General features: G+C 43.0%; 1 protein-coding gene across 1 annotated transcript in view; it reads left to right on the top strand.

Annotated features, from left to right (window-relative positions):
• The window catches only part of RELN (reelin), a 568089-nt gene that overhangs the window by 277956 nt on the left and 271813 nt on the right, over positions 1-18320 (top strand). Inside the window, exons 11-14 of the mRNA XM_030217170.1 lie at positions 2463-2608; positions 10190-10341; positions 15284-15396; positions 16369-16577. Of these exons, the coding sequence (XP_030073030.1) occupies positions 2463-2608; positions 10190-10341; positions 15284-15396; positions 16369-16577 (620 nt within the window). The remainder of the gene's footprint in view (positions 1-2462; positions 2609-10189; positions 10342-15283; positions 15397-16368; positions 16578-18320) is intronic.

Below are 18320 nucleotides of genomic sequence, written 5' to 3'. Positions count from 1 at the left end.
CACTACAGACAATTTTCAAACAGTTTTATCCAGGTAACTAAGCCATGCAAATTAGTATTGATCAGATCTGTATTCATGCAAATGTATTCATTGTGGAAGTGCATAAAACAGATATGTTTTCAGGTGTCACTACGAACTATTGCTTAAAAGGTGTCATGGAGGGGCATAATGGAACAGAAACGCCTATCTCCATGGGCGTTAATCTCCGAGAACGGGTCCGTGAAGGGGCGGACCGAACCGTATTATCGATAAAAAATAGACGCCCATGTTTTATTCGCCAATGTGTGAGCTGGGCGTTTTTGCTTTTCAGCGATAATGGAAAGGGAAAGTGCCCAGCTCAAAAACGAATAAATCCAAGGCATTTGTTCGTGGGAGGGGCCAGGATTCGTAGTGCACTGGTCCCCCTCACATGCCAGGACACCAACCGGGCACCCTAGGGGGCACTTTTACAAAAACAAATAAACAGGTAAAAGAGCTCCCAGGTGCATAGCACCCTTCCATTGTGTGTTGAGCCCCCCAAATCCCCCTCAAAACCCACTGCCCACAAGTCTACACCATTACTATAGCCCTAAGGGGTGAAGAGGGGCACCTACATGTGGGTACAGTGGGTTTGGGGGGGTTGGACGACTAATAAGCATTAAGCAGCACAATTGTAACAGGTAGGGGGGATGGGCCTGGGTCCACCTGCCTGACGTCCACTGCACCCCCTAACAACTGCTCCAGGGACCTGCATACTGCTGCCTGGGAGGAGGGTATGACATTTGAGGGTGAAAATAAAAAGTTGTGAAACATCATTTTTTTGTGGTGGGAGGGGGTTAGTGACCACTGGGGGAGTCAGGGGAGGTCATCCCCGATTCCCTCTGGGGGTAATCTGGTCATTTAGGGCACTTTTTGGGGCCTTATTCGTGAAAAAACAGGGTCCAGGAAAAGTGCCCTAAATTCTAGCTACAAACGCATCCATTATCGGCGAAGGGCGCCCATCTCTGTTCGGGTGATAACCACGCCCCAGTTCCGCCTTCGACACGCCTTCGACACGCCCCCGTCCACTTTGTCCGCATCCGCGACGGAGTGCAGTTGAAAGCGTCCCAAATTCGGCTTTTGATTATACCGCGTTATTCGTTTTTGTGAGATAAACGCCCATCTCCCGATTTAGGTCGGAACTTGGGCATTTTTCTCGTTCGATTATAAGCTGGATAGCCTACTAAAGCTTCAATTTCTCCAAGATCAATATTGCTGATAGAACAACACTAAGAACCAGATGTACTGTAGCAAGCGTTTTTCCCATAGACCCAAAGGACTGCTGAGAAGGGAAATCATGCAAACAGACTCATTAATTTTGAATTTCTAGCAGTACACCCCTGGTGCTTCCTCTCCAATATGGCTCAGTGACACAGTTTGAACATGAAAAAAGAAACACTAGCTATGCCTTCTTCCCTTTAGCCTTCTTCCCTTTAGCCTACATCATCGAGGAGGGAGAGGAAGAAGAAAGAAAGGGATAGGGACTTTGGGAGCATAAAGAACAGGGATTTGGTGATTAGGTGGATGCTCGGTGGGAGAAGGAGGAGGAATTTGGGGATTAAACAGATGCTTGCAGTGGAAGAAGCAAAGACTCTGGGGTTAGGTGGATGCTTGGGGTGAGGGGATAACGAATTCAGGATTTAGGTGAGGGATAAGGAATTTGGTAGGAAAATGGAAGAGCTTAATGATCGGGTGGGAGAGGGAGTGGAGACTTGTGACTAGGTAAGAAGGAGAGCAGGGGTTAAGGAGCCCTTTTACTAAGCCGTGTAGTTGTCTACACGCATCCAACACACGTCAATTTTGAACTACCGCCTGGCTACACTAGCACAGGCTATTTTCAGTGTATTTTTATAAAATGTCTTTTTTTTGAGGGGGGGGGGGGCAAAAATGGACACGCAGCAAAATGAAAATTGGCATGCATCCATTTTGGGTCTGAGACCTTACCACCACCCATTCACTTAGCGGTAAGGTATCATGCGTTAACCGGGCAGTAATCGTCAACGAGCATAAATGCTGATTACCGCCCATGTGCTGACTTAAGCTAAGATGTTTTGAGCTACACCTGTTTTTATAACGAATAAGGCACAAAAATGTGCCCTAAATCAGACTTAGGCATATTGAAAATGCCCCTCCACATGTGGCTTACAAATAGGTTACAAAATCCGAAACCTCAACAAAGCACATTTTACACAGGTGATATTTGTGAAAAACACTGTTTAAATAAAGTGATTACTATCAAAAACTAGCATTACTGGGTGAGAGAAAAAGATTGAAATAAAGATGTAGATAAATGACGTAAGGTTATTTTTGTCAGTTTGATGCTTCCTTGATTGGCTAAATAATTAAAAAGCTTTCTCTGAGCTTTCTGCTTCTTCGTGACTGATATGGCCCTTGGTTTCCAAAGATATTTTACAGTTTTATTTCTTTTTTCATTTTATTTATAGCATAGCTGCCAGTCAGAGGGCAACGCCATTTATTTTCATGGTACAGAGGGCACTGAGTTCAACTTTGCCACAACGAGGGATGTGGACCTTTCCACTGAGGACATCCAGTCACAATGGGCAGAAGAATTTGAGAGCCATCCAACAGGGTGAGTCCTTCTTATTCTCCATTTTTTAAGGGTGCATGGAGTAAAGAAAACTCACAGAAGGATTGCACTGTGTTCCACCCTTTGCATGATTCCTTGCTTGTTGCACATTTGTTTTTGGGGTTCAGTGGTAAGTAAATAAATGGAACCATTATTAAAGGATAAAACAATAGAAAATCTTGAATTTGAATTTGCAAATTATAGTATCTGAGACAGAATAGTTCTATTTATTTATTTATTGCACTTGTATCCCACATTTTCCCACCTCTTTGCAGGCGCAATGTGGCTTACAAAACATCATGGATAATGGAAATGAGAAGAGAATAGATATTTGGTGTTACAGAAGGATATTGGATTGCATGGTAATGGAATGCATGATAGTAATATAATAGAAGGCATTATTAACATTTTTGGGTATATGTATGAGTTTCACATGATTTGATCTTTGTGGTATATCTTGTCGAAGAGATGGGTCTTTAGTAGTTTACGGAAGTTGGTCAGTTCATAGGTCGCTTTTAGGTTGCATGGCAATGCGTTCCAGAATTGCGTGCTCATATAGGAAAAGGTTGATGCGTGCATTAATTTGTATTTTAGACCTTTACAGTTGGGGAAATGAAAATTAAGGAATGTGCGAGATGATTTTTTTAGCATTCCTGGGTGGTAGGTCTATCAAGTCTGACATGTAGGCTGGGGCATCGCCATGGATGATTTTATGTACTAGGGTACATATTTTGAACGTGATACGTTCTTTGAGTGGGAGCCAGTGTAGCTTCTCTCGTAGGGGGTTTGCACTTTCGTATTTTGATTTTCCAAATATGAGTGGCCGCCGTGTTCTGGGCTGTTTGGAGTTTTTTTGAGTATTTGCTCCTTGCAGCCAGCGTAGAGTGAATTGCAGTAGTCTAGATGACTGAGTACTAATGATTGTACCAGATTACGGAAGACGGTTCTTGGGAAGAATGGTCTTACTCTTTTTAATTTCCACATTGAGTGGAACATCTTTTTGGTTGTGTTTTTCTAGCAGAGGAAAGTCATATAAACAAATCTGATCAAATTTTGTTTTGACTTGATGACCAAGTAATTGGAAATAGGAAAGTGTTGGATGTAGTATACTTAGGCTTAAGTAAAGCTTTTGACACTGACTGGCACAGAAGACTCATAAACAAGCTGAGCAATGTGTCCTCAAGGGGGTTAAAGTGGGTTAGAAATTAGTTTTGCGATATACCTCGGAGGGTAGTGATAAATTAACTTCATGACAAGGAAAGAGACAATGTCACTGGAGTGCTGCAGATACTGGTTCTGAGTTTAATATTTTCATATAAATCTGGTTCAATCTGTTTCATGATTCAGAATTTTAAGGATGGCTGTTAGCCTTGTCCTATATAACTGCAGGATCTCTGAGAAAAAAAACAAGCAAACCGGCAAACTTGCAAAAACAATGTTCTTTATTCCTTTTCAATATCTGGCTCTTCGCAGCTGTGAAACTGGAGTCCATATTTAAATGCATTTATCTGATCAACTTCAAAAACAAATACAGGGTCAGAGCAAAGGTCCATCTGCCCAGTATCCTGCTTCTAACAGTGGACAATCCCATCTAACTCTGTATCCTGTTTCTAACAGTGGTCAATCCAAGTCACAACTATCTGGCAGAATCCCAAAATTTAACAGTGACTTTCCTTAAGTCTACCTTAATAAGAGTTTATGGACTTTAACACCAGGAATTTGTCTAAACCTTTTTAAACACAGCTTCATTAATTGCTTTATCCACATCCTCTGGCAATCAGTTCTAGAGCTGATATGTTAAGTGAAAAATATTTTCTCCTATTTATTTTAAAATATATTACTATGAGGCTCATTTACAAAAGAGAAAAATGTCCAAAAAGTGGAATAAATCTGCATTTGGATGTTTTTCTCACAAAAACATCCAAATTGGTATTTTTGAAACCAATTTTTAGATGTTTTGCTATGATGTCCATTCAAAGTGCATTCAAATCTCAAGGAGGCATGTCAGGGGCATGTTAAGGGAACAAAACAAAAACATCCAGGGCTACAAGTTGGATGTTTTGGTCTAGACCTGTTTTATTAACGAATAATCATATGGAGTACAAATATATACCCAAGGCAAACATTTTCAAAAAAAGAAGGAAAAGCCTCAAAGAAGCTCAAAATTGAAAAGATTTAAAGAGCTATTGTGATCAAACCGGTCTTCACTTCATCACTGGCGAAAAACCTTCCAAAAATATAGTTTCTTTTAGCAATTTTAATCAATATATCTAGATAGTGCACACATTATAGTCTTCCAATATTCAATGTCAAGCAATTATGGAACAGCACATATCTTTAGTAGAACAAAAACAATGTGCAGGGGGTGAGTGGAAAATTGGACGCATTCATCTGGATGTTTATCCTACACATTATGTTTATACTGCGTGGATTACTCTTTGTTTTTTCCTAAGCAATTTTGTAATTCCACACCCATTTGGTGTTTTTTTTTAAATGAATAAGCCATAAAAAAGTGTAATGAAACAGTATATACCAGCCTCTATGATAGCTTTAGATATTATGGGCAGTCCTATTAGAGCAGCAAGCAGGCTCCTGGAATAGCCGAGTAAAGTGCACTGTAGAGAAGGTGGCACAGGCCCATAATTCACTCTATTACCCTTGTGGTGGAAAGTGTCAGCCCCTCCCCTAAAAAAAACCCCAATACCTACTGTACCCACATATAGGTGACACCTGCATCCATAACACAACGCAACAATGATTTTGCTACTGACAGAAAAACATGTGATTTATACTAAATTGAACCCGCCGAATCCAAATATGAACTCCGAATTTGCCTGACGCGTCTAGATTTTTAAGTTATACATGCAAAGCCTATTCACTTATAATATTAATGCATTCTATATTGGAAACATGGAGAGAGGTTCCATAAAGACATTTCTACAATGGAGAACAGATATCAAGGCCGCTGGAATCCCAATATGATGGGGGACTACTGCTGGTTTTTGCAACGGGAAAATATGACCGGTCACAAGCGCAAAAGCAGATGCCTGAAGCACTTTAACAGTACTGGGCTTTGCTGAAGTAAGACTTTTAAACTGGAATATGAGACTTTTTGGAAATTTTGTTATTCCATTACATTTTCATATACTGTTTACTGCGAAAACTTTGACGTAGATCAGGTAATTGTTGGAGAAAAACTCGTTCTGTGAAAAATTATTCAATGCTTTCCAAGTGCTTAATTCATTTGGACAAACTTATGGATAACAACATTTCCTGACGTGTTACAACAATTCTGACTTCGGATTTGGAATACACACACTGAATTTAGTATAGGACAAATGGTTTTTGCCCAGTAGCACACGAACATTTTTTTTTTGTGTGTGCTGTGAATGGCTATTGTAATGGTGTATATAGTTGGGTACAGTAATTTGTGCATTTTGAAGGGCTGACCATACAATATAAGGGAGTAATGGTGAGATGTGTACCTAAGACCTTTTATGTGAAGTCTACTACTGTGCCCCCACTTGGGGGTACTGAGTACCAGCACCTTTTCTATTGTCTGCTAAAATTGACCCATGGTCCCCAAGTTTTAATGAAAGAGCTCAGATTCTACACACCAATTCTGGCTTGTCATAGATTCTGTGACTGGTTGCAGGGGGCCTGGCTATTGTGGGGTGGGACCCTCAGTGATCACCCCACCCCTGAAGGATGGACTGGCATTTGAGTACCAGAACCTTTTTCGCTAGAAAACGTGCACTGCAAATACATGTAACCTGCATTCTTTTTTTTTTTTTTTGCCTGCATTTGGTTTTGCAGATAGATTTACTTTCTGCAATAATTTTTCTTTAGCAGTTGATCCCGAGACTTTTCTTCTCTCTCAGGTGCGGGGGTGCAATGGAAGGCATTAGTTTTGTAAACATGGAAAGAGTTACTTTAGATATGCAATCAGGATTCCGAACGTGATGTCTTGTTTTTCATGGAATAGTTAGACCTGCACTTTTAAGTTCAAGTATCAAACAGAGTTCTTTGAAACAAAATTGGACAGTGATGAGTGTTATGATGATTTTTAAATGACATACTGGTTTTATTACTGTGCCAAATGTGAAATCATGGCTAAAATAGACAAAAATGTGCATAGAAAATGCTGCATTCAGACATTAATTAGAGTCATATCAGTCATGTCCAACCTAAGGGTCAATTTTCAGCTCCAGCACCATCTGTTTCCATATATAAATCCTGTTTTATTCTGAGAAAACAGCTTTTATAACATTGCACATCCACATACAGTACATGTATAAAATGTCCAGTCAGGGAAAGTATGCACCTACTTTCATGTAATCTGTGCATGGGTGTTCCCAGGGGCTTAGTTTTAGTGGAGCAGGGGTGAGGTTGCAATGTATGTTTATATTGTATAAAATACAGGTGTCTATACATAGAGGGGTCGTTTTATAAAGGCACGCTGAAAAATGGCTTGCGGTAGTGTAGGTACGGGTTTTCGGTGCGTGCCGATCTGTTTTTTAGCACGCCTGTAAAAAAAAGGCATTTTTTTGGCCGAAAATGGATGTGAGGCAAAATCAAAATTGCCGCGCATCCGTTTTGGATCTGAGACCTTACCGCCAGCCATAGACATAGCGGTAAAGAATCTGGGCGGTAGTGACCTATGTGTGTCACATGCCACTTGGTGCGCGTCCATTACGTGCACCAGAAAATAAAAAATATTTTCTAGACGTGCATTGCGGACCCCCGCCAAAATTGAAATTACTGCAAGGGCCACGCAGTAACCGGGCAGTAACTCCAATTTGGCATGCGTTCAGCACACATAGAGGGGCATAATCGAACGGTGTCGGCCATCTATATGGCCACCCACACTGGGAAAAGACCAAGGGTCCATTGAGCCCAGCATCCTGTCCATGACAGCGGCCAATCCAGGCCAAGGGCACCTGGTGAGCTTCTCAAACGTACAAACATTCTATACATGTTATTCCTGGAATTGTGGATTTTTCCCAAGTCCATTTAGTAGTGATTTATGGACTTGTCCTTTAGGAAACCGTCTAACCTCTTTTTAAACTCTGCTAAGCTAACCGCCTTCACCACGTTCTCCGGCAACGAATTCCAAAGTTTAATTATGCGTTGTGTGAAGAAAGATCTTTCTCCGATTTGTTTTAAATTTACTACACTGTAGTTTCATCGCATGCCCCCTAGTCCTAGTATTTTTGGAAAGCGTGAACAGACGCTTCACATCCACCTGTTCCACTCCACTCATTATTTTATATACCTCTATCATGTCTCCCCTCAGCCGTCTCTTCTCCAAGCTGAAAAGCCCTAGCCTCCTTAGTCTTTCTTCATAGGGTATTTTACAGTATTCTGTAAGGTACATGCATAAGTGGGAGCTCTGTCTGTACCACTCCTGCTCCACCCATGTATATGCCCCACCTTGCATTTACATGCTATGCCACTAATGTGTGCCATTACAGAATAGCACTTAGGTGCCCTGTTGGCACTTTTGAGGGTAAGTGTGCATTCACGGGTGCAAGTGCAAGTATTCTATACCCTTACATGCCCTTGTGCTTCTAAATGTGGGCACCTAGATTGTAGAATTGACTTTCACGTGCAAGAAAACTGCCCATGAATGTGATTTGCATAGTATTTAACATGGAGGAAAATTGTACGTTATCAACGCATTCCTTCAGCCTCTTAGCTCCATGTCATTAATAGCATTGCTCTGTGTTCACTCTTCCTGAAGTCCTAAGACCCCAGTCAGCATTTATGCTTTTTTTTACTTGTGCTAGGACTCCGGTCAGCATTTATCCAGTAGTGAACTTCTCAGCTGAAAGCTATCTATACAGTAGCAGGAGACAGAGTTACAAAGTAGAGCAGAATGAAACAGATTTTAATGATGTCATAGCTTGATTTAAGCAGCAGATAGAAAGTTCTTTACACTGCAGCCTTTGTCTGGCATTTGTATGGTGAATTCTGCTCTCTGTCTGAGTGAATTTATAGGCAGTACACTTGAGGGGATTAGTTACTTGCATGTTTTAAGGGAATAACACAATATTTGCCTACTACTACTACTACTACTATTTAGCATTTCAATAGCGCTACAAGGCGTACGCAGCGCTGCACAAACATAGAAGAAAGACAGTCCCTGCTCAAAGAGCTTACAATCTAATAGACAAAAAATAAAGTAATCAAATCAAGTAATGTGTACAGGAAGGAGGAGAGTAGGTGGAGGCGAGTGGTTACGAGTCAAAAGCAATGTTAAAGAGGTGGGCTTTCAGTCTAGATTTAAAGGTGGCCAAGGATGGGGCAAGACGTAGGGGCTTAGGAAGTTTATTCCAGGCGTAGGGTGCAGCGAGACAGAAGGCGCGAAGTCTGGAGTTGGCAGTAGTGGAGAAGGGAACAGATAAGAAGGATTTATCCATGGAGCGGAGTGCTCTTAATATGTTTTAAATTGCAAAATCACATGTGATTTTACTGTAACACACATTAGTGCAAGTTACTGCAGATTGCATAATAGTGATATGCAAAGTATGCAAATGCATGCAGAGCACCTCAGTATTATGCAAACTAAAAATTGTAGCTTGCATTGAACTCTGCAAGTAGCATTACCTGTGGAAAAATAAAGCCAGCTCTAAGTTAGCATTATTTTTCCTATCTAGGAGCATCAGGCTGCTAATATGCAGCCCAACTCTATTGGGCATGATTTAAAAGGGGTCAAAGCTCAACATATAGAAGTGGAACCCTTTCTGTGTGCCAAAACACCTCCTTTGGGCCTACCTCAGTCAGTCTCTGATGGTCTGGGAGGTCTGGTGTAGGAACAATCCCCATTCACTCCTGCCCCCTGCTAGTGCTGGCAACCCTTAGTGGTAGCACTGAAAGATTACTGCTAGAGGATCAAGCCATTCTATAAGCGTTTTTGTGGCTTGGCTCATAGCTGTAGTACCATGAGACTACCACTAGGTGTCACTAGCATTATTTTGAATTCAGGGCCAGCAGGGGGCAGGAGCACTGGAGATCACTCCTGCTCCAGACTCCCTGGAGACCATCAGGGAAGGATTGACTGAGGTATGCCCGGGGGGCCTACATGAAGTGGGTCTTTGGAGGGGCCAGGAGGGATAACAGGTGTTGTGGGGATCTTCAGGGGAGTCCAAGGGGCTTATGGGATGGAGGTCTTTTGGGGGGGGTCTTTGCACAGGAAAAGGGGCGAGAGGGTACTCTATTTGTTGAATTCCATCCCCTTTAAGAAAGGCTCCCTGGGAACACTGTGATGCACGTTAGTTGCCCCATGTTCCAGGGCAGCAGCATAATGCAGTTTGTGAGGTTGATCACCAGTTGTATTATTCATTTACTATAGGAGTCACTATCCTGAAATACTGAGTTACTGCAGATTAGTGGTTCCCACGGTTAACTGTGCTGCAGTAAAATGCCATATTTTATCCCAGCTTAATAACTCCCCCTCCAAATGTTTTTCCTAATGCCAGGTCAAGACTGCCAGGTATATGCATTACATTATTCAAAATCATATAATGATTTATTCCTCTATAATATTTCCAAAATACTTTTTCAAAATTTTTTCTAATGTAGATGGGAAATCTTGGGAGCTGTCACTGGTACTGAATGTGGAACATTGGAATCTGGTCATTCTTTGAATTTTCTTAAAGAAGGAGAGAGAAAAATGTGTACTCCTTACATGGACGCTACAGGTTATGGAAACCTAAGGTTCTACTTCAGTATGGGTAAGTCCATAAGATCTAATTTCAGAAATAAATATATGACCCCATTACAAAAGAGATGATTGTTTCAAAGAAATGTTTGTTTCTCTCAGGATATAATCATAAGGTGGGTGACATTCATTATTATTATTTGTTAAGATTCCTTAATCACCTTTATGATTAGATTCGCTCAAGGTGGTGTACACCAGGTGTAGCTTGAAATAGCAACTTGGCGGTTGATATTCGGCCGGTGGCACTCAGCATTTTGGTGACTGCTGTTGGCGTTATGCCCAGAAATTCAGAGCTGGGCCATGTCTGGGCATCGGCATTGAATTTCCAGGTTTGTGGAGCTGGATAAAGCCTAGCTGGTTCAGGGGCCCTTTTACTAAAGGGTGGTAGAGCTACCGCACGGATAGTGCACGGCAAAACATCACTACTGCAGGGTGTACCCAGGCACCCTGCTGTAGTTCTGCTTTTGCGCTAGTTCTGTTCTTGTGCTAGAAAATAAAATTGATTTTCTAGGATGGTGGGCTTGGAGTAGCTGTGACTGGTGGCAATTGGCCAGCACACAACCATCGCTGTGCGCTGCCTGATTACTGCAGGAGTAGTGCATGAGCCATTACAGCTTTCTAAATAGTGCAGGCCAGGGCCTCCGAGAGACTAGGCCGGACCCAGGGCAAGGCCGGGCCCGCCTCCTCCCCCCCTACTGCCCCGCCTCTGCCCCCCCCCCCGCCACTGCCGCCCCCCCCCCCCCCTGTCGCACCCCCACCGCTGCAGTCCACGGTCTCACCTGCCTCCACAGCTCCGGGCCCCCTTCATTCAAAGTGGCAGTCACAGATCGCATCTCTTCTGGCCTTCCTTCCCTGTGTCCCGCCCTCGTCTGATGTAACTTCCAGTTTCCGCAAGGGCGGGACACAGGGAGGGAAGGCCAGAAGAGATGCGATCTGCGACAGCCGCTTTGAATGAAGGGGGCCTGGAGCCGTGCAGACAGGCAGGTGAGACCGCAGACTGCAGTGCCGGTGGCCTGACCCCGGCGCCGGGCCCCCCTTGGAGGCCCGGGCCCAGGGAATTTTGCCCCCCCCCCCCCCCTCAGCGGCCCTGGTGCAGGACATAGGCAGCCTATAAGTGCCGCTGCAGCTACCCGGGTGAAGACTGGAGTGGAGATTATTTTAAGATACAGGGGGAGGCACAGGGATGGGGGAAATGGAGACACATCCCCTGTTAAAATTTCCTGGCTCCACCACTGCCTACCTTACCCTACCTCTCCCCCAAGCTCTGTTCTTTTAAAAGAATCTAACAAATCCCAGTAAAGGGGCATACCCTCCCATATTAGGGGAGTTGAAATTTGGAATACAGGGGCAGTAAAAAAGGATCAGCTGCCTTGCACCCAAACTTCTTAAATTCACTGGGATGCCATGCTTCAGATCCTGCCCCAAAGTGTGTCTCTTAGACATAGTGAATAACCTGACCTTAGCTGATCTTACATCAAGGGCTCTGGTGCAGGGTCAGAGGTTGGGCCCACCATTTTGAGCTGGAGGAAGGGTCTGCTATAGCCCAACTATAGATTAAGCAGCACTCAAAGAGATGATATTCTAAAGTTACTGAACTAACAGGCAGCCTAGTGTTAATCATGGATACATTATGAAGAGTCCTCAAGGAGTTGAGTTCTGTTTACCACAGCAGGTGTATAATTTGTGGATTAATGAAAGGTTGGACGCATTTTTTTGTCTGTAAAAAACCATTAAGTTCATATGAAGGGTGGTCCAAAGATCTGCATCTGTTATAAACTAACACAGTGAATAATTAACAAAAAAAAATTCAGAGTTAACATTCCAAAATATCTTTAAAAATAACTTTTTTTAACATAGTTTAATTTTCTAGTAGATGTGTTACACACAACACCTTACTCAAGTTATTAAATTCTTGATTTCATAACTGTGTTTACTTCCTGTTTTGGTAGTGTTCTTTTTATTTTTCCACTCATTTGTGGGAAAACTATAGGAAAAGCAATTGTCTTTGGTTTTCTTTCAAAAATCTCAGAAGAAAACTGGGATATAAAATAGTGTCGTGAACAAAAGACATCACATGGGAAAAAAGAACAATGAATGGAAAGGTAACTGGATTCATGACCTTTCTCTGCTAATTTTTTCTGATAAACAGAAGTACCGTGAGAGCAATTTTGGATTCTGACATGTGTCTTTTGGCACAAGGATAGCCAATAAATGATAGGAAATGGGGGATGGACCTTATTTCCAGGTCTTCCAGGCAGCGCATCACTTGGAAGAGCAGCAGGAAAGATGCTCTGTTGCCCTTAGGAGACCTTGCTGAATGAAACTGTCCGCACAGCAGCAGGTTATATCGAGTACCTCTGCATTACACCATACTTAACTTCTTGATTAATGTGATTTATTTATTTTTGCTTTCACATTTGCTATCTTGTCATAAATGAGTATTGCGAAGCACAGTGAAACTTCGTCTTGATTACAATTGTAATCAGGGGCTAGCCCAGAGGCTCAGTAATAGTGCTGCCCGGTGGTAAACCTCAGCTTGTTTCCTAAAATTGGCTTCTGCAACTTGGGCCAGCAGAGGCGTTATTCACATTCCTGGAAAGAAGAGAGACCTTAGCCATCACACAATTCAGGGTGCATGTTTACTGGTTCCCAGAAGCAGGCCACGGCTTGTGGCCCCTGTCTGAGTTCTATTGTTCTCATGACTGAATTTGTTGAGGGAGAGAAGATGGTTAAAATGGGGGAAACTCTGGATCACAGTGGTTGAAGGTTCATGATGTGGTGGTAACTGTGTTACAACTAGCTCTGATTGAACTGGAAGCCTAAAAGTGGCAGGAGGAAACTGATGAGTCAAAAAGAAAAAAAAGAAAGATTCTAATGGATATTTTTCTTTATAAGTTCCCTTATTTTTTATCCTGTTTCAAGTTAATACATTTTAATTTATTTTAGAATTGATATTCCACATAATCTTTATATTCTAAGCAGAGAGCAAGATACAACCCCTCCCCCCCCCTGATATTTAAAACCATTTAATGGCCAGAAATTTATTTATTTATTGTTTGCATTTGTATCCCACATTTTCCCACCTCTTTGCGGGCTCAGTGTGGCTTATAATAAGATATGAATAATGAGAATACAGTTGTTACAAATTGGTTATGGGTTACATTGTACAAGTTATGCGAGATAATCGAATTATCATTAGGAATATCACAATGGGACATCAACAGGGAGACTTTGGGAGGAGACAATGGGAAGCTTAAGGGCAGTGTTAAGACACAGAGGCACATGGTGTACATATTCCTGTAAGTATATGTATGAGTAATGTGGAATTAGGGGGGATGAGAGATCATAAGTGGATGTGTGATGCATTTATGTAAGTGAGTGTGGGCTCTATGTGTTTTGTTTTTTTCCGTAAATTGTCTCAAATAGATGGGTCTTCAGTAATCTGCGAAAATGGCTCCTGGCAAGTTAAATGGCACTTAACTGGCTATCCAGCAATATTCAGGGGAGAAGCCGGTTATCTCAGGAGCATGATTACCACAGGGGAGGGTGGAGGGAAAGAGAAGGAGATGGAGAGTGAAATGGAGATGGAAAGGGAAAAGAAGTTTTAACGTTTGCTCAGCCACCAGTGGCAAAGTTGACTTAAGGGTCCTTTTACTAAAGTGCGTTGAAAATGGCCTGCAGTAGTGTAGGTGTGAGTTTTGGGCACGCGCAGATCCATTTTTCAGTGTGAAAATAGACATGCGGCAAAATCAAAATTGGCTCGCATCCATTTTGGGTCTGAGACCTTACCACCAACCATTAACCTAGCAGTAAAGTCTCACGCAGTAACCAGGCGGTAATGACCTACATGCGTCAAATGCCACTTGACGCGCATAGCTGGCACGCATCAGAAAATAAAAAATATTTTTCAGACATGCATAGCGGATGCATGCCAAAAATGAAATTACCACAAGAGCCACGTGGTAGCTGGTCGGTAACTCCAGATTGGCACATGTTGAGTGCGTGTAGGTGCTTATCCAGCTCATTTTCGAAAGAGAAGGGCGCCCATCTTCCAACACAAATCGGGAGATGGGCGCCCTTCTCTCAGGGCTGGCCAAATCGGCATAATTGAAAGCCGATTTTGGCCGCCCTCAACTGCTTTCCATCGCGGGGATGGCCAAAGTTCACGGGGGCGTGTGGCCAGTGTACCGAAGGCGGGACGGGGGCGTGGTTAAGAGATGGTCGTCCTCAGCCGATAATGGAAAAAAGAAGGGCGTCCCTGACGAGCATTTGACCGACTTGGTCCCTTTTGTTTCACGACCAAGCCTCGAAAAGGTGCCCGAACTGACCAGATGACCATCGGAGGGAATCAGGGATGACCTCCCCTTACTCCCCCAGTGGTCACCAACCCCCTACCACCCCACAAAAAACAATTTAAAAAACATTTTTTGCCAGCCTCTATGCCAGCCTCAAATGTCATACCCAGCTCCATGACAACAGTATGCAGGTCCCTGGAGCAGTTTTTAGTGGGTGCAGTGCACTTTAGACAGGCGGACCCAGGCCCCCCCCCCCCCACCTGTTATACTTGTGGTGGTAAATGTGAGCCCTCCAAAACCCACCTGAAACCAGTGTACCCACATGTAGGTGCCCCCTTTCATCCTTAAGGGCTATGGGAAGTGGTGTAGAGTTGTGGGTAGTGGGTTTGGGGGGGTTGGGGGGGCTCAGCACACAATGTAAGGGAGCTATGCAGTTGGGAGCAATTTGTGATGTCCACTGCAGTGCCCCCTAGGGTCCTCGGTCGACCCTGGTCCTTGTCAGAGCTTAAATGCTAGATAGCTGCCTCATTCTTTCAGCGTAGTTTCAGATTATTTCATTAAAGCTTGTTCTTTGCAACTGATGTAGTGCAGGTTTCGGTAGCAACATGCCAATTGTATTACCTATGTGCATAGTGTCTGATTTAAATCTGTACTGTGCAGGAGGAATCTGTGATCCAGGAGAATCCCATGAGAATAATGTCATACTGTATGCAAAGCTAGAAGGAAGGAAAGAACACATTGTCATGGACCTACTGTCTTATTCTTCTTATAAGGTACGGTAAGCATGGCTAATTGCACTGTTACCACAAAGAAAAATCCCTAGAAAGATTGAGGAATAATATATATGCTAAACATTAGCTACTGTACATACTTGGAGGAGAATCTGAATATATTTATACCCCTAATTATACAATTATTGCAATTTCCCAGTTCCATTCTAATTGTTATTTATTTATTTATTTATTTGTTTGTTTGTTTGTTTGTTTGTTTGTTAACCGGCCAAAGTAACTGCGTAAAGGGGTTGGGATTTGATATACCTCCTTTCTGTGGATACAGTCAAAGCGGTTTGCATTTTGCATACAGGTATTTATCTTGTTCCTGGGGCAATGGAGGGTTAGGTGACTTTGGGCAAGTCACCTAACCCTCCATTGCTGTAGGGGAATCAAACCCAGTTCCCCTGGTTCTGCACTAACAATTAGGCTATTCCTCCACTCTGCATAAAAGTCAGTCCTGTCTTTATGCCGTGCCCCATAAGCGGAGGAGTGGCCAGTGGTTAGGGTGGTGGACTTTGGTCCTGGGGAACTGAGGAACTGAGTTCCAATTCCTGGCACAGGCAGCTCCTTGTGACTCTGGGCAAGTCACTTAACCCTCCATTGCCTGCTGCATTGAGCCTGCCATGAGTGGAAAAGTGCGGGGTACAAATGTAACAAAAAAAAAATAATAATAACCGGTAAAATGCTAAATATCACACTTAACTGGTTATGGTGTAGCCAGCTCTGCAAACCTGGAAATTCAATGCTGGAGCCCAGACATGAACCGGCACTGAATTTCCGAGCATAATGCCAGCGGAGATTAATATTGACCCTACAGGCTTTCAAATCTGTGCTGTGTCAACATTTTTTCTATATGCTACCATACGTCCAATAATCGCTAGGACCCCTTTGAAATTGCTAATTCTTCTTTAACAGAACGTGTATGCTGATGTTTCTAGATATAAATGTAATTCAAACAGATTATGCCTACAGGTGCCATCTATAGTCTCTGCGGTTATCAATCCGGAGCTGCAGACTCCAGCTACCAAGTTTTGCCTCAAGCAGAAGACCCATGCTGGTCATAATCAGAATGTCTGGGCTGTGGATTTTTTCCATGTTTTACCTGTGCTGCCTACCACTCAGTCTCACATGATACAGTTTTCCATTAACCTTGGCTGTGGATCTCATCAGCCCGGCAACAGGTAAGAAGATCGGCTCTGCACTTTTGATATGCCTTTAAGAGCCCTGGCAGACTTGGTTCGTGCAACCATGCACTGCCTTGGTTATTTCTGCAAATAAAGCAGTCACCCTCTCTCTGTTTATCTGATCCCTTGAGAAAAAAAAAAAAACCCTCCATCTTCTTCTCTCTGATTTAACCACTGTGTTTAAAGCAAGTTTTAAAAATAGCTCAAATGATAAATCAATAAAGGCCTATGTTGTGGCTGCAGTAATAGCAAAAGGTCAAAGGTGAGGGTCAAGGGGAAGGTGATTCATCCTGGCCAGTGGTAGCCTGTTCTAGGAGACACAGACTTTTTCTTCTTCTCCTCCCCTCCATTCAAACGTGCATTTAAACAAGTTTAATTATACATTTATACACCCTTCCCCTTCCTCTATGCCACTCTTGCTAAAAGTTCAACAGAGGAATTCTATGATCACATTGTTCTGGTAACTCAGTGGGAAGAGTGCTTTAATTTTCAGCAGCAAATGAGGATATTCTACTGGTTTAACAGCAAGCTGAACTGATGCAAAAATAACAGAAATGTTTCATGGTTGTTGCCTATGTACTCTTAAAAATTAGATTATGGAAGGGCTTACACAGTGCATTTTTTCTAGCGAAAAAGGTGCCGGTACTCAAATGCTAAGCCACCCTTCAGGGGTGTGGTGATCACTGAGAGACCCACCCCACAATAGCCAAGTCCCCTGCAACCAGTCACAGAATCTATGACAAGGCAGAATTGGTGTGTAGAGCCTGAGATCTTTCATTAAAACTTGGGGACCATGGGTCAATTTTAGCAGACAATGGAAAAGGTGCCGGTACCTCCAAGTACCCCCTCAAAAAAAGCCCTGGGCTTACATATCAAACCAGCTAGCAAGCTGCTCAGCCCTCTAAGTTTTGGAAGTTGTGTGAATAATACGGACAGTATTCATATTCATTAAATTATTAGCCATAGACTTAAGTGGGGGAACGTGAAGACCCTTTTACAGAGCTGCAGTAAGCACTAACATGTGCTTACCATAGCAAAAACTGGCTCACCATGGCAGTGCGTTGAGGTGTCCCATGGTACTTTGGGGATGTGTGTGCGCTACCCGCTGGGGATGGAGAGTGAACATGTTCTGCGCTAATCGGGTAGCGAGTGGGCATGCTAACTGATTAACGCAGGTTTAGTGCATGAGTCCCCACCACCTAGAAAATAGGTGACAATAGGGCTCATGCACTAATGGGTCGTGTGCTAGCACATGGCCATTAATGCTAAAAATAGGGAAATTGGCCCTTTTACCCCAGTGGTAAAAATGGCCTTAGCGCACAGGAATGACCCTGCTTGTGTTTTTATATTTGAATTACATATTTTATTATTGGAGGAGTGGCCTAGTGGTTAGGGTGGTGGACTTTGGTCCTGAGGAACTGAGTTTGATTCCCACTTCAGGCACAGGCAGCTCCTTGTGACTCTGGGCAAGTCACTTAACCATCCATTGCCCGCCGCATTGAGCCTGCCATGAGTGGAAAAGCGCGGGGTACAAATTTAACAAAAATAAAATAGATACTATTGGAAATTCTACATGGAATGTTGCTACTACTGGAGATTCTACATGGAATGTTGCTATTCCACTAGCAACATTCCATGTAGAAGCCTGCGCGGCCACATTGGTGATCTGCAAGGGCCGACTTCTACATGGAATGTTGCTAGTGGAATAGCAACATTCCATGTAGAATCTCAAATAGTAAC

The sequence above is a fragment of the Microcaecilia unicolor genome, chromosome 10 (assembly GCF_901765095.1).
Source record: "Microcaecilia unicolor chromosome 10, aMicUni1.1, whole genome shotgun sequence".
Classification (NCBI taxonomy): domain Eukaryota; kingdom Metazoa; phylum Chordata; class Amphibia; order Gymnophiona; family Siphonopidae; genus Microcaecilia; species Microcaecilia unicolor.
This window is presented reverse-complemented; position numbering and strand designations above follow the sequence as displayed.